The sequence below is a fragment of the Sinocyclocheilus rhinocerous genome, unplaced genomic scaffold (assembly GCF_001515625.1).
Source record: "Sinocyclocheilus rhinocerous isolate Xijiao unplaced genomic scaffold, SAMN03320098_v1.1 scaffold53, whole genome shotgun sequence".
Classification (NCBI taxonomy): domain Eukaryota; kingdom Metazoa; phylum Chordata; class Actinopteri; order Cypriniformes; family Cyprinidae; genus Sinocyclocheilus; species Sinocyclocheilus rhinocerous.
This window is the reverse complement of record NW_015645538.1, coordinates 840210-860100: the sequence shown is the minus strand read 5'-3', so window position 1 is coordinate 860100 and position 19891 is coordinate 840210. Positions and strand designations below refer to the sequence as shown.

Genomic DNA, 19891 nt, shown 5'->3' with positions numbered 1-19891 from the left:
TACATTTCCGATGCGTGCTTGTGGTGTTCGGCCAATCACAATGCACTGGTTCAGCTGGCCAATCAGAGCAGACTGTGCTTGTCAAAGGAGGGGGCTTTGTTGAAAACGACGCGTTTGAGAGAGGCGGGGCATAGAGGACCTACAATAATGTACAGTATTTGAAAAAGATTGTGTTTTTTGAACATTAAAGCATGTCAACATATTCTGTTACACCAAATACACAAAATAATGATCTTTAAAATAGCATCATATGACCCCTTTAACAATTCTGTTTTCTGTACAAAACAGTGTGGTCCAAATAAAATTGTATTAAACCAAAGGAAAATATGACTAATATGCCACATCATTATAAGGAAAAATCTTAGTAGAACCCAATGTCTCTTACCTTCCTCTTCTTTAGGGTCCAGCTGGGTGACTTTGACCTGCAGCTTGTCCACTCTCTCTCCCAGCGTGTTCACCCGTTCGGCAAACGAGCTGGCCTGGACAAACAGTTCGCCGAACACATCCTCTGCATACTTACCTATGATTAAATGACAGCTTAAAAGCAGCAACACACAACCGATTTACTTCAGTATACACCCCATTACACAAACACTTACTAAGTGATCCAAGCTGGCGAATGATGTTGGCAAGTGTGATGTTGGTCACACACTCCAGTTCACTCTTGATTGTATTTGGCAGTGACTGGCGACAGAGGTGCCTTGGTTCGATGTTTCGCGTCACCAAAGGCATGATGGGAGCTTATCTGTCACCTTCCTCTTTGAGACCAAAAAAAAAAAAAAGAATTCAATGCATTAAAAATCCTGTCATTAGCTGGGGAGGCAGAATCTACAATATGGTCTGATGCTTTTTCCACATATTCAACACAACCACACTCACAGCCTTATATGTGTGTCCAAAGCAGAACCAAAACTGCTGCGGTGTTTCTTCTGCCAAGACAACTTATATCCTAATTTCTGCAGTTAACACCAGCAGCAAGCAACTACCCATTAACACTTCTCGTCTTTGGGCTATTTATATTTTATATACATTTTATTTTAAAAGGTGTTTTATCTGTGGTTATTAAAAGGTCACAACTGACCCATTTATAAACAACCAATCATATCCTTTCACCATGTTATGACTATATAACTTTTTATATACATGTTAAATGTACAGATAGGAATAATAATTTTACACATCTGAATCCAATTTTAAGTGTTATATAATTCCGGTTAAATTCAGAAAAAAAAACTGCTTGTGCATAAAGGAAAAAAATGTTTACCCATCAGACTTCCTATATTGGGAGGGAGTGGAGGCTCTAGTTCACAACCATACAGTCTATGTTCACAACATACCAACCTAACATTGTTTGTGACAAGATAAGATCAAATCAAAGTTGTTCCCAGTAACCTGATGTCCAGTTCAAAGTTTAAGCTATCAAATTAACAAAGGGTTATTTGTCACGACTGTTTAAAATACTTCAAAAACTAGTAGCTGAGGCCTAAACTCTCCGAGGCGTCAGTGCAGAGCAGGAAGTGTTAGCGTTAGCTGACTACATACTATCAACTCGCCAACCCAACTGCGACTCTTTAATACTTTACGCACATAAAGTACTTCTCAGTCTTACCTGAATATATATATGGTTTTGGCCTTAGATGCCGACGTCTTTTACCTCAGCAGTACCATTCCCTGAGGTTAATTCCGTCCATAATTTTCTAAACCGACAAAATGTCTACAATTACTGTAATAAGAGTTGTATGGCAGCGACAGTTCAGACCCGCATTTGGTAACTTTTGATTGGACGGTGCGTGTTAATCCAAAGATACCATTGGCTGATGCATCCGTCAATCACAGAAAAGGGGCGGATATGGAAACTGGAATCTTGAAAGCGCAACTCCACCCTAACGGCTTGAAAACATCTGTTCGCAGTTTCTACACGGAGGGGAGGGCTAATCAACATTCCTGAACATCGGGCCAGTCCGAACAAATCCGAAACATGGCGACATTCAGAGGAGAAAAAGCCACAAGTGATAAGAGATCAAGGAATGCCCGTTATTTGTCTTTAACATTTTTTGTGAATCAAATGCAGCCCAGGATTTCATTACTCACCGAAAAACAAATAGGACACAATTCTAATAAACATTTTATTGTGTACAGTTTATTTCATATAAAAGAGTGCACTTGTAAAATATTGCACGTAGCCCTGTTTTATAAAACACGTTAATTTAACGTGTTAAAAATTATCACAGCAGATTTAATTGTGCGCACAAATGCAGTTGAATCATTGCAATACCGTTCACAACCACTAGACGGCATGTCTTAGCCTGTGCAGAGAAACAAAATAATACTAATGCAACTTTAACTCTTAGAAATGTGATGTATATTTGTATGTATTCAACACGTCAGCCTCATTAAATGATGCTGTTTTAGTTTAAAGTACTCTTAGACACATCTGTCATCTTTTCCATGGAATTGGAGTTTTGCTTCTGCATCTAAGTGTCTTTTGCAGTGATTCTTCAGTTGGCTATCTGGGCTGCTCGCTTGTCCTTATCCAGCTGAGTGTGTATGAGCTGTGTGAGTCGGCCAGTTTGTGTCTCAGCACTATGTGTCCCGGGCCGTGTGCCGAATGCACGAGTTGGAGTCCTGAGATGCGGAGGGCTCTCAGTACACTGTACCAGAAACGCACCACCTCCTCTTCGGCACCACCCACCTCAAACCCCGCCCACTGCATATGAATGGTCAGAATGAGCTGATTGACCCTTCGGAGAGTTCCATCCTTAATCCAGCTTTCTAATATGCGCCATTCAGCACTCTCCAAATCCATACGCAGAACATCCACCTACATAAACAGACACTAAATTAATGTGACATTATAGGAGCAACCAAAAAAACCAAGAAAAAATATTGTATAAGTATGAAATCTTTTTTTTTTTTTAAATGAATAGTGATTAAATATAATACACATATTCCCTGAAGTGCACCTCATCTTATGAGTCACTGTTGCGATGACGCCCTAGTGTGAACAAAGACTTAAGTACATAAAGGTGGTGATTCACTACAGATTCAGCACTGGACGGTGAGTGTGAAATTATACGTGACTTGTAGTGCATGTAAAAGAATCATAGAATTAGTGTATTTGGGTGCAAGTACCATGGTGTGGCCCAGGGAGTCCATAATGTCAAGCAGCCTGTGTTGTACATTACCCACGAGGCCTGCATGACGGTGTGGATTTCTCCAGTCTAACCAAGCCCGATGATTCTTAATAGATGCAGGCTCTCGACTCCCTCGACCGCTGGGGTCAAACCGATGAACCTCACACCCCGCATACAACATTGTGTCTAAAAATGCAGCATCCTTCCCATCCAGACTGTAAAGATACAGACAATATGTTACATCCCAATGAACAGTTCAACCAATTACTGTTTCTCTGCATCAGTCATGACATGTCGAGGAAAAAAGCTACAGAATCTGGGACAACCTTCAGCTTTTGTTTTGTTTTTTCTTCTAGAGATTATATTCAACAAATCCCACCCTTCCAGCCTAACAAAGAAACAAGGATCCCTAAATGACCGGCATTCTCTGAAATAAACAAGTCAGTTCTTAAATGTGCTGGCTGTTTTAAAGAATACCTAGTTAAAACAGAAGAAACTGTTAGATCAAGTACTAACTTAAACATACCTCTTTAAAGATTCACAAGTTATCATTAAAATAATTTCCCTTATGGAGAAAATAAATGGGATTTTAACTTCAGGAACCTGACTGTTGCACTCTACAGACTGCAAGCTTGTATTCAGATCTGCCTCCATTTAGTGTTAATTTCATTGATTAATAATTTTCGTCATAATTTTCATCAACAACATTTTTTCACAGATGAAAATGAGATGATAACGACTTTTTGAATGATAAAAACAATGGCGAAAATCTATTGTAATTTTCATCAACTAATAAAAACGAGACAAAAATGTTAGGGAGGGACGATTGGGAAAAGATCCCGTCAGAACGAATTTCCTGCGTGGAAGGGAGGGTAGATGCACACATTTGAACTGGCTCTGATCATATGTTTGCATACACTTGCTGCACGTCTCATAAAATGTTAAAATCACGAATCACGCACACAGAAAAGTGCCTCTCAAACAGCGCACGACTACTGAAATCAGTTCATTTGCAGAAATACACACAAAACGATTTGACGAGTATTCACGTAAACATACCCGGTTACCTCTTAAGTGAATGTAAACTGTTGTGAGAATATCGGAAGTTTATACTAGTATAGCTATTGAATCCGTGGCGCACAGTCAGTTTTAAAGGGACAGCAGCCTAATTTAGTTGCTGTTGTCTGTGCCCTTATTGTTAATGAATCAACAAAAGAAAGGGAGAAAATCACTCACTGCTCTTCAATGAATCACTTTAGTAGCCCTAATAAGGATTAATCGAAATTTAATTTATATAAATAAATGTCTGCTTGAAAGAAGGAAGGATGTTGTATGCAAGTTGTTATAAATAATGCATATTATATAACCATTGGTATTTCATTTAAAAGAGGACCATGTTCTTATTTCTTTATGAGAAGTGATTTTATTTAAATTATGTGTCAGAGCAGTTACATATATGTCTATATTGCATGTTCAAACCTTAATATAATTTATTTTACCATATTAATAGATGTTTTCTCCCTGGAAATATATGAGTTTGGAAATTTTAGAGAAATTCCTAATGAATGCATTACACTGTAACTAAACCCATTAGATTTTAGTCTATGAAATCTACTGTAGATTTAGTCTACTAAAGTCTTATGATATTTAGTCGACTGAAAGTAGACTAAGACTAAAACAATTCAGTTGACTGAAATATGACTAAAACTAAATGGCATTTTAGTCCAAAGAACCAAGTCCCCATCCTACATTTGTTTATTTTTCCTTTATCCATTTCACTACGTCACAATATGGAAGAAAGGGTATATCGCTACTTCTATACGTAAGTTTTTTAGGGGATGCTTCAAGTAAATAAGCATTTTTGTGTCTTTTTGCGGTAACGTAATATATTTATATACCTGAATGAGTAGGCCACACAGCCCCATTTGCCCTTCCAGTGGTTGATGCACAAAACATCTAAGTGACCAGAAGAGTGTGTTGATTGATTTCCATCTGAATCTTGCACCACAGAGCAGTTCACCTGCAGAGAGTGATAGGAAAAAATCTTCCTTTAAAGGTCCAGATATCTTGCTTTGAAAGTGACAGTCCATTTTTATATGCAGTCGCATAGTGTTATGTAAGACAGCTGTAAGCATGATCGAGCAGGGAAACAGAAAAGAACATTATGGTATGTTCGTGTACCTCTGTTGTGGTGATGAACTTGGTGAGACGCTGCAACTCTGCAAAAAACGAGGGATGTTCTGATGCCCATGGCTGCAGTATCAACTCTCTAGCCGCGGCCTGTAAACACATAAACGCGAAGCTCTCTCTAATCTTGGCCAAATTTCAGATGCACATAAAAAAAACTGTAAAAACAAGGATGCAGTGGAGGAGGGTCAGGCATTCGATAGCCACTGAAAAAAACTATGTGAGCGTGTGCAGAGCTTCAGGCAAGAGAAGTTGCAGCTTGTTTGGGGTCACAGAATGTGCCCTTTCGAAACCAGAGGTCACATGAGTGAGAACAAAAGAAACAGAGGGAACTTTTTAAACCTGGGCTGTTGGAAATGGAGCCTCTCCCAAAACATACAACAACCTTGTTTAGTAACCATGGAGACACTAGACTAGAGGAAGAGGGGATATGACTCACTGAGGAACTCACTGTTGTAGGGGAGGTGGGGGCGGACAGCGAGACAAACGGAGAAAGGGAGAGTGAGAGACTTTATTTTTCAGAATTTTTCCATCTTAAAGTGTCCAGAAGGGATCCCTGTGTATTTTGCCAAGTCAAACATATGTTTTCCAGACCCTCCAGATAAAAAGCTGCAACCGGGTAATTTATTCTTATTAAAATTCAATCAGTTTACTAGGACAATTTATTTTCTTTTGAGGTGCACATCCGGAGGACCCTCCACCTAAAACCGAAAGACAGATAGTTACCTGCATCACTAGTGAATATGAGATTACCTGGCGTCCTTCAAGCTCGTTTTCGTCCTGGTATCCTGTCAGTCTTGAGTCCTCCTCGTCAGTCCAGAGACCCAACACGCCGCTTTCCAAATCCCGCTCATTTTTTCTAACCTCAGACGACGCTGAGCCGCCACTCTTCTCTATGCTTATAACGAGAAAAGCAGGCTTGTCACCGCTCGCGTCGCTAGATGCGCGCGGCACCGTTAAACTTACCAGTAGTTGGACTAGCAGTAGCACCGGCAGACCTATAATAAATATACGGTGGGAAATGCTTCTCAATCCGCTAAAGTTACAAGCGGCCATACTTCCCTTCTCTTGAGTTTGGAGTGACCCGTGGGAGCGCAGACACCAGAAATGAAGAGTCGGCGCCACCGTGACTCTCTGGCTTGAGGGCACTGGGATCTAAAGCTCACGGCTGGACAGTCTATCAACAAATACCAGCATGTGTGAGTCAGTGTTTGCCTGCACCTCCCAATATTCCCCACGAGAAAAAAAATAGCTTAATAGACATACTAAATAATGTATTAATGAAAAACTTAAAAAAGGCAGATCGGTTTGAGTGAGGTTTAGAGGACAGAAATTAGTGGTCCCCATACACGTGCGCACACAGCCATTCAAACTCAAAACAGACACGCGCACACACACACCACCCACGCGCGCGAACATATTTCACTACTATGTAGTATGCAAAAACAGCGCGTCAAATGAGTAGGATGTCCAAATAGCCACTATTCATAATGCAGTAGATGAGTAATAGCCTCGTGACGTAGCCTACTGCATCTGCTGGGATTCTGAAGTGTGCAGTCAGTCACTTCCCACTATTATACAGTGGTCGGGAATTCAGTTCAGAAATTTGGATACGGTTTTATAATTACAACATTTCAAACCGAAAAAAACTCATGCAATTAGGAGAATTTATCTGAGTTATTGTCTGACATCCACCTTACAAACAAAAGGTCAATTTGCGGTAGAGCCAGTGTCTATATAGCCTACAACAGAAACACAAACTAATCGTTAAAATCGACCTGTTAGTCAGGAGTGTCTTGTACGTCGCTTCCTTGCTGCTTTTGCGCTTTTGTTATGTGATTTGTTAATGAACAATTAAATTACAGTATTTGCTGACAGCTAAAGCAGGGGAGGACTGGATGAGCATCTGATGCTTAAGGATCTATTAACATCTATTATATAAGGATCTATTAACATCGTTCACACATGGCAATCTAGTGGTGAATGAAAAGTCCTTAACCACAAATCAAATGGCAAGCTTGTGTCTTAAAGCAGTTATTTTTTTAAAGGGGTCATCGTTGTATTTTGAAATTTCGTAAATCTTTTTTGTGCCCTCTAAAATTGTAACTTATTAGGCCACAAACAAAGGGAGAAATATTGCGAGATGTAGCCTATTCAAGAAATGTATTGAAATGTAAATGCATATCTGATATTGGCTTTGTTTATGATGACGTTGGCTCGATTGGATGTTAGAATGACAAGACGCCAACATTAAGTTTTTTATTTTATCTTTAAACTTTTGTATTTCTGTAAATGCAAATGTACAATGGAATAATATATAACAATATGGCAACCCGATGCATGTTATCAGGTGCTGCAAATTTGTGATGAAACATATAAGTGATAACCAAGAAACAGAAATACAATTCTGCAACCAGACAGTGGCAACACAAATATCGAGCAACTGACTCAAAATAGAGAATGCACAGAAAGTGGTAGTGAAGAAAGTAGGTCTCTTTCTTTTTTCCCCCATGCATCCATGTAGACTAAAATATAATAATAGACAAAAAGCCAAACATTCGTATTCAGATGTGCAAGTCCCTTGGGTTGATCTGTTGCAGATAACTGTGTTGTAATTGTCCAATATTTTCAAATTCTCAACACAGTGGGGCAGCAAAAGGATGAGAAATGTAAGTTGAAGTATCACACCCCTCCCCCCACACACACTCCCAATACCACATTTACAAACTGATCAATGAAAAAATACAGAATGAAAACCTACCACACAAATACAAATTCTCACAGCCTCCTTCACTCAATTACTTTCCATAATTCCCATACAACCTTTCCTTCATCTCTCTCAAATCACTGCTCATGTCCTTATCTGAACTCATCTGAGCTTCTGTTAGAATGTCTGACGCCAAAAGCACAATTGCCTCATTCCAAACGCCTGAGTGGTGCTGCATGGCCCAGAATGCAAAAGAGGCACCAAAACCACTCACAGAAGGAAAAAAAGAGGAAGGAAATGAAGAGAAAAGTTTTCCAAATCATTAAATGTAATTGGACTGTCATCTGAATGAGATCTGAAACTTTGTTGAACATTTTAGTAAACATCATAATAATTGGAGGTTATTACCCATTGTATTTTTATTTTCCTGCTTGGCCTCCATTGGACCTCATTTAATTTTCATTGCATTTCCCCAACCACAGAGTAGAGGCAGGACAAAATTAAACAATGATCAGAACAGAATGTGTATTTAAATATTTTTACCTCAGATACAGTATATGGAACAGACAGATACAATATTTCATCACAAAAAATCACTGTACGACACAGCGGACCACAAGAAATACGAACAGAGGGATGAAAGAAAAAGAGGAGGCGAATATGCATTGTCCACACCCTGAGTTCCAGGCCATCAAATCCAGGGTGGAAAGTGCCCTGGCCTCTAAACATGTTGACAAGGACAACATCGTTCGGGGTCAGTGCATGGGTGTCTGTCCTCCTGTGGTGATAAAAATACACAAATGAGAGTTGGATGTTGGGCACAAAGTGACCATGCTGTAGATCCAGAGTGACGGTTGAAGAGATCAAATTTAGACACATTCCTGTGGACCAGACCAGGCCACTGATAAAAAAGATTACTTAAATTGTACTTGCACAAACCCAAGCTGAACAATTTAAAGCCACATAAAACTGGTATTTCCCTCATGTGTCCTTACAGCAGTTCCAAAACACTGTCATGACATTGCTGCTTTAACATATGTCTCTCAGCAGGACTCTGAGATTCGGTTGTTTTCATAGCATGGAGCTCCTCAAGTGATGGAACCATTTGAGTAGCTTATGTACACATGCTGTTTTTTTTAAAATGCTGAACTTAAAAGTGAGAAGAGGGCAGAGTTTGTGCAGTCACCATTTATAGATGCTGAAGGAGTGAACCAACCTTTAGGATTAAGTAATCTCACCAGTGACAAAATCAGAGGAGGCTTTGAGACTAAAACAGACAGAGAAAGAGGGACCAAGATCAGGATGTAGACAAAAACCTTTTGTGTGGTCTTTCACATTGGTTTAGTTTTTGGGCATCACTGAAATGTGGGTATGTGTGAATCACATTTGCACTCTAAAAGAACGGGACAAGGTTGTTCCCTGCATTTCATCAAATAGTTTTTTTCGTGATACTAGCAGTGTCCATTCTTTGTTTAGTAAGTCCCTAGCCCAAGCTGTATAGCAATATTAGTTTGCAAGATTGTCTTTTTGTGCGTGCATTTGCAGTTGCAAGTCAGCGTATGAAAAGTATATGCAAATATGTGAATGTTTTGTGATCACATAGTATGTTTGTGTTCATGCAAGTGTTTCTGTGTGTGTGTCCATGTGTATGGATTTGGATCTTGATTGTCACTGCTGGAGAAGTCTTTATTTAGTCCATAACTCTGAAACTCTTCAGTCTAACTCAGTAAGTGTCTTCCAAAGCTTATCCTTTAAAAAAGATAAAAAATATGAAAAGGGTACTGTCCATTTCATCTGTCAAGAAAAGAAAAGAAAAAAAAAGAATAGTCAAATGAGGATTAGGATTAGTCTCAATACATAATGACAAAAACTTATAGTTTGTGGCAGCTATCAAGTATCTACTTGAACAATTTTATACTGAAATTATCTGAACTATGTCCCAGAATTAATGTCTTACCTCTTTAAGGATGCCAAGATAATTCCAACTACAGGCTGGTGACGGTAAAGCCTTCTTCACTGGGTGGGTCAAGAAGCTGGCAGAGTACTCCTCCCCGGGCTGTTTGGGGTGCATAACGGTGTCCAACGGGTGCATAGCTGTCCAAGTTACCATGGTAACCCATCTCTTCATGCTGAGGGGAAGAGTCCAGAGTCCCACTCACACAAGAAGTTGACATGGAAGGACCTCTTTGTAAAGGGGAAGGGTAGGATGAATGGGATGGAACTCTCATCCCAGAGACCATCAATGACATGTCTCGTTTGTTGGAGGGCAAAGAGACTGCTGGTGGTCGCTGTTCCTCGTAGTTTTGGGGGCTGCCAGCAACACTTCCTCCTTGCCCAAACCAGCAGGGAGAGCCACTGTAACTGGGGGAATCATACTGGGAGAACTGGTCTTTTGGGACCCGATGCGGACTCATGGCAGAACCACACTGTGGCAAGAGGCGAGGGGTTGGCGAGAGGGTTGGGCTAAAAGTCCTGGCAGCATGCCCATAAGTCTGTGAGGGAGGACCAGGTTTAGGGCATTGCTTTAGGGCATCTGACTGATTTGATAAACTGGGGGATATAGAGGCAGAGTCTGGAGGGTAGACATGAGCAAATCTCTCATCTGAGGAGGGAGTAGATGTATGGACAGAATATGGAGAGGGGTATTCACAGGACTCTGGGGCATGGCTGAGAGGTGACAGGCTACTACTATCTCCACTGTAGTAATCCAATGCTTCCTGGTATACACCCCCTGAACCCATCTGCCCTGACCCTGACGGGGCTGAAGGCTTTTGAGATTTGGTTTTTGGTGGTGGTGGACGATCTCTTTGGCAAGGAGAGAAACCTCCCCTGCCTCTGGCTCCTCTCGGCTGTCTACCACCTGTAGTACTATGTTTTGGCCCTCCCCCTTGCATAGGAGGGCTGGCAGGTGATCCTGGGGGAACAGAGCATGCTTCCTTCTCATTGTGTGTCTCAGACTTTTTCCTTCGCCCACGACCTGGTTTCACCCCCCCTTGGAATAGTACATTCTGACTCCAGTTGTAAGAAGGGCCTGCTGAATTCTCATTCCAGTCAAGCATTAGCTTCTCCAGGCTTGAAAGGCTAGACTGACCCTCAGGCATAGGAACATCCCTTGGGCGAAATGCTCCCCCCACAACACCCATCCCTCCTCCACCAGTGTGAGAAGAATCTGAGGAGGATTCAGAGAGTGTGTCAGGGCAAGGACGCTGTTTGGCTTTTTGGGGTGTGTAGTTTGAGATGTCCAGAATGTCTTTGGATTCTGATCCAGTTCCAACAACCCCATATTCAGAAAAAACATGAAACTGATGAGTACCATATGCATCACCACCCCAGTTATTTCCCCCTTGTCTGTATCCCCACTGAGCTGTAGAGGTGTACTGTCGGCAACCCTCAGGCGGAGAAGAGGATAAGGAATAGGGGCTAGACTTTGACATTGACATATAACTTCCACCTGGTGAGGTTGCACTAGAGTCCCCTCGCTGTATGGTTGAAAGGGGTGGGCCTGGATATCCACTATAATTGCGCTTGGCAGAACCCTGGTAGTTTGAATAACTCATCTGACACTGTGCAGATGGAACAGAGGGAGTTTTTGTGCCATATGTAAAGCTGCAATCACTTGGCCTTTGCTGTTGTTGCTGCTGTTGAGGGAGGGGGTAAATGCTTCCTCCTTGAGGAACCCCAGCACTATAACATGGTGGATATTGAGGATAACCACCAGATGGATGTGGAGAGCTGGGTGAACGGGAAAGCAAGAGTGCAGGGGATTTAGGGAAGGATGTGGTGGGAGAAGTCTGTGAGACACTGTATGAATATGAGGGTTTAGTTGTTGAGCTGCCTTGCGTTTGGGGTGAGGGTAATGGCGTCCCTTCCCTAAGACAGGCTGCTCCTTTAGGACTTCTTTTAGGAAAGGCAGGAGACCAACGATGGGCTGCACCAGGGCTGCCACCCTCATATCCTGGGGTGAGCTTACGACCTTCCTGGCGTCCAGCAGGGCTGGACATAGAGATGTCAAGCAGATCAGACGAGTCATCAGAATCAAGAAGAGAGCGAAAATATCCTGCAAACATTCCCTGAGACTCTTCTCCGCTGCCTACCCCTCTCATACCGGGGCTGTGGTACATCCCCGCCTTACTAGCCTCACTGCTTTGAAAACTTCCACGAGGGAAACAAGGGCTCTGATAACTGCTTGCTTTCTCAGAAATATCTCTGTCACCTTTCCTTATCCAGCTACTATTCTCATTTTGCCAGTCTTGCTCTTGTGCACCTGGACCATTTTTTAAAGCCCCATTCTTTCGTGATCTGCGTTTTCTAACCTTCTCACCTTGTGCAGAGTCACCCAAAGCTGCCCTACTTATTCCCCCAGCAACACCCTTGCCTCTTTTTCGAGGAGTTCCTGGTTCAGATGCAGGCACCTTCTGCTTCTTGCCAATTGTTTCAAAGAAGTCACTGAATGACCTCTTAAAGGAATCAGAGGATCCAGCTGCTCCCCCTCCTCTACTCCCCATACAGCCTGCACGACCACCTCTCCTGCGGAATCCTGTGAGGCGGTGCAAAAGAGTGGAAAGGGATGGATTTTCTGGTGGTATGTGAAAAGTTTCAGGCTCTGTTGGGGTCCAGCAGCGTGGAGGAGAGCAGCGGCCTGTGCTGGGAGGTTGTCTGTTCAAGAAGGCCAATTTGGAGAGGACATCTGCATATTCTACTTTAACATCATTGGTATCATTAACATATGAGGGCTGCGGAGATGGTAGCTTTACTGTTCGCCGCCTCCTAATTTTTTTTGGCTCTGCAGCACTGGCTGCTCCTACTCTGGTCTCATGCATGTCGGGTTGTCCTGGTAATGCCTGTTTAGGGGGGCGTCCCCTGCGTCGCTTCAGGATTACAGGAAGCTCTCCCGGTGGAAACATCACCATCACACTCTTTCCATTGTTCTTCATGCGGAGTAATGCGGTGGGCTCTCTTGAAACATTAGGTCCTGGCTCACCTCCTACACCCGCCTCAGGCCCCTCTCCTGTTGTGACCCCTTCTCCACGGGGTCCAGCACACACTGGCTCCAGGGATGAGATCTTGTAGCTTTTCTGTCGTCGGCTCATGTGAACAGGTATTCTGGCTACTTTTACCACAATCTTCCTCACACCTAAATAACGTCCCTGTCGCCTCCCTCTAACTGAGTGGTGAGTAACAATGCTCTCTCCTTCTGATATTCTCATGCTATGATTTGGTGTAACACCTGCTGGCATAGCTGGCGATGGTAAAACCTCAAATGATGAGGCAGCTTCACAAACCTCTGGGGGAAGCTCCTCCATCGGCCTTATGTCCTCTGTTCTCCAGACTCTATTCTCCTCCTCTTCTTCATCTTTTTGGTCCATTTCCCTTTTGAACATGTTTTCCTCAGCAGCTCTACGTAAACGGGATGATTTCCGAAGATGGCACGGGAAACGTGGCCGGCCAGAGCTCCGCAGGGTATACTTCCTTTCAGCCTCCACAGAGGTCATGACACTAGCTTGGCCTGTTATATGAATGTGGTCAAGGTCACTGGTGTGACCCATTTCTGGCTTACATGTTGAATTGTGTTCTGTCTCCTCCTTGGGTAAAGTGGAAGGGGTGTATTGAGGAGGTGTCAAATTGTTTGGGGAAAGGGTGGTGTGTAACAAAGGGGCTGACTGAACATGTACATTATGTGTGTCAGTCTTGGAAGGTAAAGACAAGTCCTCTGGAATCAGGGAAGGGTCCTGCTCCATAAGTGAGGAGCTAGTGTCTGTAGGCGTGCACATGCCTTTCTGTGTGCGCTTGTGTGTTAGCATGTTTGTGTCCATCCACATATGTGTATCCATTGGAATGTGGGTATGAGGCTGCAGGTGTGTGCACGACTGTGTGAGTGAGTGTGAGTGTTGTGTTGTGTGCCTCTGTGGTTGTGTGTTTTGCTGAATGAGCATTTGTTCTTGTGTGTGTAATTGCTCCACATAATCTGTCTGCCTACGTCTCCTTGCTCTACGTCGAAGTTGCTCTTCATGGTTCCGCAGACCATTAGCTAAAGAGGGAGGCGAATAAAAGCTGTAATGTAGTGAGCTGGCTGGATTAGAGTCAGTGGGTCCTACAGATGTGCCCCCAGGCTCTTCATCCCCCTTCCATAAAGAGGGGCCCTCATCATCACTGCAGTCCTTGTCAGCCAGTGCCTCACAAGTCAAGCGAACACCTCCAGAGCGCAGGCGACCTGACAGATGGCTCATTACCCCCAAAATTGCAGATCAGGAGCTTCGTATTTATATATATGTGTCAGTGATGGTTCCGTGTTAAGTTTAATTGTGAGCTGGGTCCAGTTTAGCTGGTAGGTTGTTTCATCTCTTTCCTCTCACTGTTATTCTTAGCCAGAATGAATTAGACCATCAGGCTTCACATAGTCTTGGGATCCCCAGTTTTTGTAAGTGCAGACAACAGGTTATTTCCCAAGGTAAAGGGGACAAAACACACAAAAAGACATGTTCATATTTACTTACTATTGAGGAATGCAAACAATTACTGTACAACATAATTGAAAATGCTATTGAAATAACTGCAGTTGTTCTTACCATGTCTGCTGCTGTGGCCATGCTTTGTGTTATCCCTGTGGGCGAAAGGACACTTGTCACTATGGCGATACAGTTAGAGAACAGTTGTAACCATGGCAATAGAATATGAGTGGAACGGTAACCATGGTTACATAGTTTTCCTTTCCAATGCAATAGATTGCAGGCCTCACTATGGCAATACGACATATGTCTCACTGGATAGGCAACTGTTCTATATGCTTTATATTTGGCAATTTAAAGCATTTTAGGTAAACGTTTAGTGTAGAAAAATAAAAAAATAACAGGCACGCAAAGTCTTGAACACAGTTTAACATCTGTGATCTCTTGCAATAATCCAGAATCAATAGTCACTAAAAATCCTTTGGGTAAAGTCTGAATTTACAAATTAACAGAAAAAAGATAATAACCGACATCTTCTAAAAACTGTTGAGAAATGTCCAAAGTGAAATGTGTTTAAATCTTCAATTCAAAACAGTATTTGATGAATAAATGTTTGCCTGCTGCAATTTATTATTTAAGTTTTATTGTGCGATGTGTCATGAGCAGTGTTGGGCTAGTTACTCAAAGAATGTAATATATTACTCATTACTAGTTACTCCTTTCAAAAGTTCATTACTTTCTGGCAACAGTAATTAGTTACACTACTAGTTACATTACTTTTTCTTCACGCCCCACAGAAGTTGTAACTGTGTATCTTCCACATAAAATTCTTCTAGAATATTACTAACAACATATTTCTGCCTCATCATTTGACCACAATCCACACTGGATCGCAGTCAGTTATTATACAAAAGTTATTACAAACACTCGATAGTGATTGATAGTGACATTCAAGTAGAAGTGTTGTATTAATCTCATTAATTGTCATGTGCAGCTTGAAGCTAATTGTAATTGGATTTTAAATCAGCGGGGTTGAGGCATCAAAAGTAACTAAGTAACTAAGCTGTTTTATGGATGGTAACTGTAATATGACTGAAATCTTATTAGTAATTAGTTACACTACTAGCTACTGCAAAAAGTAATATTATTACAGTAAGTTACTAGTAACTAGTTACTGCCCAACACTGGTCATGAGACCTTGCTAACACTGTTTTTAATAGACATGGTGATATATTTCCACATATTTTGATGCAAAGTATTATTAAATGTATTATTAAATGATTTAAAAATGTCTACATTGTAGCTGATTAAAAATTTGGGCCAGTAAACAATTATGGAATAGAGAATAGAATTTAAAATGCAACATCTAAATAAAAAAGTAAAAGTTTCAACAAGTTTATTATTCAGCTCTCACTAACAAGAACCTACATAAAAACACCACACACATTGGTGAGGTACACAAAAAATACAACCTGCAGAGAAAAGGCTAAAATGCAGAGAAGTTGGGACATGGCAGCAGGGGGCATCAAAGAGACGAGAGGAAGGGGATGCAGAGGGATATAGAGTTCCTGAAGAAAGAGATGGAAAGATGAGAGAATATGTGAGAATATATGTAAAATAGGGTGAAAAACACATTTTTCAAATGGCAACCTGAAAAATGAAGGAAAGTAGACAAGTGCATGCAAAAAGTTTTCATTTATACAATTTACTCACTCCCATGTCATTCCAACCCTCTATTATTTTTATTCTTATGTGAAACTGAAAATGAGATCTTAGGCAGAATAAAAGTGGATACTGCATAACCGGCATGAATAAATTAATAAATAAATAAATCCTATACAGCCTACACATGTGCTATATACCAAGTCTATTCTGAAGCGATATAATATTTTTGTGTGTGCATAAAACCTTTCATATAGAAAACAGCAGCCTTGACATTCAGACTAACTTCTCATATTGCTTTTAGAACAATATAGTACAGGATCGAAATGAGATCGGGGTGAATATATGATGGCAAAATTTTCATTTTAGGCGAACTATTCCTACAAGAATTGCACTTCATTCGTGATAAACATTGTAGTGATGCAAGTAAGTCCAGGGGCTGGACTCTCACACACACAATACAGTTCGATCCATCTCTCAGTCTGCTCCACATGGTTTTTATTACTAACTGGCAACGATAAGGAAAGTGCAGAAAGAGAGAGTGAGCGAGCGAACCAAAAACATGTGCTACAGTACATAGTGCCGAACAAGCTGCCACACTTGCATTATTGAAGACACTGATACTGAGACAAATATACATAAAACATGCACCCTTGCACATAATAACTCACACATTTCTGCTAAATTAAAAAATGAAAGTATTTTGTCTCCACAATCCTTTATTTCACTACAAGCGCTGCTGAAACGTTACATTTGATGCACATAATTATTTCTTCCACCTAGAAAACAAAACAGCATTTTCTCCGTACACGTAATATTCTGTGGCACAAACGGAATTGCTGCAATCAAGTGTTCAGAGCCATGGATAAGCTTCCCACATTACTGTATTGCCAGTTTGGCCTGATCTTCTTGTGCTTTAATTCTCCCAGATTTCAGCACTGCCTGCTCACAGTTTTCTTTCTCACAGGTTTTCAGGGAGATTTCGATCTGAACACATTGCTGGTTGCTTCAGAACCATTATTTTTTTTGTGTGCTGGAAGGCCCATGACCTTCACTCAATACCAAGTTTCTGACACTTCTTTCAAAAGTGCTCTCCAACATTTTTCAGTCTTCGCCTGACATCTTGAAACCATGCACATGTACAGTGCCATGGGCAACAAAACAATCCAAAACCTAAATGCAACTCTCTTGTGTTTGACTCTCCTCCTCTTTGAAAGCTTCATTTTGTTGTCAGTAAACATAGCAATGATGTACTGTACCAAAATGGTCTGATTTGGTCATCAGAAGGATTGCTGTTAAGGCATGTTCAGGCGTGTTTTGGCTACTATCCTGCACTTATGCCTCTCTCAGCAGTGGTGTCTACCTGGGTCTTCAAACATATTACCCTTTCATTGGGTTGGCAATAGATGGTGAAAGCTTGTGTTTGAAGGTCAACTCGAATCTGTGTGCCAGCTGAAGAAGTTTTTCTAACATTTGAAGTATTCTGTTGTGAAATCTTCCTCTAATGGCCACATCCTGTGATGTTGACTACTGCTCTGTAGGCCTTAATCTCCTTGACACCATTTCGAACACTAAAAACAAGAGCATCAAGGTCTTTGAAGATCAACTTGCCGATTGTCATGCATGGCATCTATTGGCTTGGTATCTAATCCATTTTACATGCTCATTGTACACCACACAAGAACTCATGGCAGGACTTATGGACAAATCATTTGCAAGGTGCCATTTCATGACATAACTGTTAACTGGAAACATGATAAAATAAAATAAAAAACAGATTCTGTCATCATTTACTTGCCCTCATATTATCTCAAACCTGCATGTCTTTCATTCATTGACTTTCAATGTACAGACAAAACAAATAATCAAACACAAAATATCTTGTGTTTTGAAAAAGAGAAAGTCTTGCAGATCTGAAATGACATGAAGGTGACTATATGATGACATAATATTTATTTTGGGGTGAACTATCCCTTTAACTTGTAATGCCAACTACAAGGGTCAAGTCCAGTCCAAATAGTGAAGAAACAGAAAGGAGAATCAGATAATCACATTAACAAGCATGTGTTCTTGTCTTAAAGGAACACTACACTATTTTTGAAAATAGGAATGATATTACGCAGCGCCTGAAAATAGTCCCCAACTAGGTAACTAAAATAAGCCTATTTTCAGGCGCTGCATAATATCATTGCACCTGCTGCACCCATGGTAAGGCAGCAAAGTTCCTTGATTATTACGCCGGAATGAGTGTATAGTTCATAGCCCTATCAGCCTAGAAAATCGCAACTTTTCATTTTCCGTCGGTCTTAGTACACGATGTAACTACAGAAGTCAAGTTTTAAATAGGAAAAATATAGAAACTCTTTGATCATTTTTGAGCGAGATGCTAACAGTCTAATCAGATTCAATGATCTATGCTAAGCTACAGTTAAAAGTGCTACCGCCAGACCCGGAGATCGGCTGAATGGATTCGAAAACGGTAAAACTCAACTGTTTAACTCTAGGGGAGTTGGAAAATGAGCCTATTTTCAAAAATAGTGGAGTGTTCCTTTAAATCTTAGCCCTGTATAATATATCTGCATCTTGAATCAAATGTAGATTGATGTTGTCTGAGGGTCAACAGGTAGGTGCACACGAACCAATATAGCTTTTAGGTCACCGTTAAATTCCATCTCTCTAATTCACTCACACTTTAAATTTGCTTTCGGTCTCCTTCTCTCTCTCTCTCCTTCTCTTTCTCTAATTAATACTACTCATTAATTAAGCATCAGTCTAACAGAAGACAGGAACAAGCAGAACTGCAGAACAGCACTTTAATTACAGTCACGCACACACCGAATCACTCACACAGAGTCTCTCAGATATTCACACACATTCCTCCTCCTAAGCGTTTGAGAGAGAGATTGAATGTCTGGAGCTTCTCCTACTCTTCTCTCACAGTTCTGGCACCATCACATATTTGCCTGCCAGGACAGACTAGTGAGCTGGATTAAGTCAGTGATGAGTGTGTGTGAAGAGAGAGAGTAGACATGAGTGAGGCTAGCAGTGGTCTGCTTTGTGTACTAATTAAATGTGGCTTTCACTCTTTCCAAACTAGTGGCATGTGGTATATTACTGAAAAGAGGAAGCAAAGACACTCCTTGGGTTTGAGAAATAGTGATGTTTACACAGTTTACAGGTTAAAGGTAAATGGAACATTGACCATTTACTATTTTGCTTGTAATTGTATTTTTAATATACACATTTTATTACTTATTAAAAGTTTCAAGTTCACAAATTTTTAACATAATAACACAACATCTCTGTACCATATTGTTTATTGGCGGATATTAGAGATTTTGTTTTTACAATTAAACAATATTGACTATTTAATTGCACATGCTAATTTCCTCTATTTTTTAAATTACCTTTGTCTTCCACTCACTTAAAGTATATATTAAAAACACATTGTCATATGATGCGATTTCAATTTTTCCTTTCTCTTTGGAGTGTTACAAGCTCTTGGTGCATAAAGAAGATCTGTAAAGTTGCAAAGACTAAAGTCTCGGTTAAGTTGTATTTACAACACTGTTCCAGAACAGTTCAACCCAAATATTCTGATGTGTCCAGTGCATTTTATGGAGGACTGTTAGAACATAACAGTAGAGTAGACTACAATGCCGGCTGTTCTGACTCACAGACTGCAAGTATGTTTTTTATATTTAAAGAGTTTTTATATTTTATATATTTAAAGTGAGTTTTTTGGGCAGTGTAGA

General features: G+C 40.9%; 3 protein-coding genes across 3 annotated transcripts in view; all 3 read right to left on the bottom strand.

Moving 5' to 3' along the window:
• The window catches only part of wasf2 (WASP family member 2), a 13914-nt gene extending 12156 nt beyond the window's left edge, over positions 1–1758 (bottom strand). The window contains exons 1-3 of the mRNA XM_016509821.1: positions 1610–1758; positions 600–758; positions 386–520 (exon numbers count right to left, since the gene is read on the bottom strand). Coding sequence (XP_016365307.1) covers positions 386–520; positions 600–732 — 268 coding nt within the window. The 5' untranslated portion in view covers positions 733–758; positions 1610–1758. The remainder of the gene's footprint in view (positions 1–385; positions 521–599; positions 759–1609) is intronic.
• A 386-nt stretch (positions 1759–2144) lies between these two features.
• On the bottom strand, positions 2145–6377 carry LOC107706133 (methyltransferase-like protein 24). Its single transcript, XM_016509715.1, has 5 exons — positions 6075–6377; positions 5316–5414; positions 5033–5154; positions 3133–3349; positions 2145–2821 (listed from the first exon to the last, which is right to left on the bottom strand). The coding sequence occupies exons 1-5, from the start codon at positions 6375–6377 to the stop codon at positions 2507–2509; spliced, it is 1056 nt and encodes a 351-aa protein (XP_016365201.1). The 3' UTR covers positions 2145–2506.
• Positions 6378–8346: 1969 nt separating this feature from the next.
• Positions 8347–19891, bottom strand: part of LOC107706199 (AT-hook DNA-binding motif-containing protein 1-like) — a 29719-nt gene continuing 18174 nt past the window's right edge. The window contains exons 3-5 of the mRNA XM_016509819.1: positions 14595–14629; positions 9986–14427; positions 8347–9822 (exon numbers count right to left, since the gene is read on the bottom strand). Of these exons, the coding sequence (XP_016365305.1) occupies positions 10014–14255 (4242 nt within the window). The 5' untranslated portion in view covers positions 14256–14427; positions 14595–14629 and the 3' untranslated portion in view covers positions 8347–9822; positions 9986–10013. The remainder of the gene's footprint in view (positions 9823–9985; positions 14428–14594; positions 14630–19891) is intronic.

Coding starts and splice junctions, on each gene's coding strand:
- LOC107706133 (XM_016509715.1), bottom strand. CDS start 6,377: ATGGCCGCTTGTAACTTTAGCGGATTGAGAAGCATTTCCCACCGTATA. Junction 5,415..6,074: donor ACGAGCTTGAAGGACGCCAG/GTAATCTCATAT, acceptor ATGTGTTTACAG/GCCGCGGCTAGAGAGTTGAT. Junction 5,155..5,315: donor AGTTCATCACCACAACAGAG/GTACACGAACAT, acceptor CACTCTCTGCAG/GTGAACTGCTCTGTGGTGCA.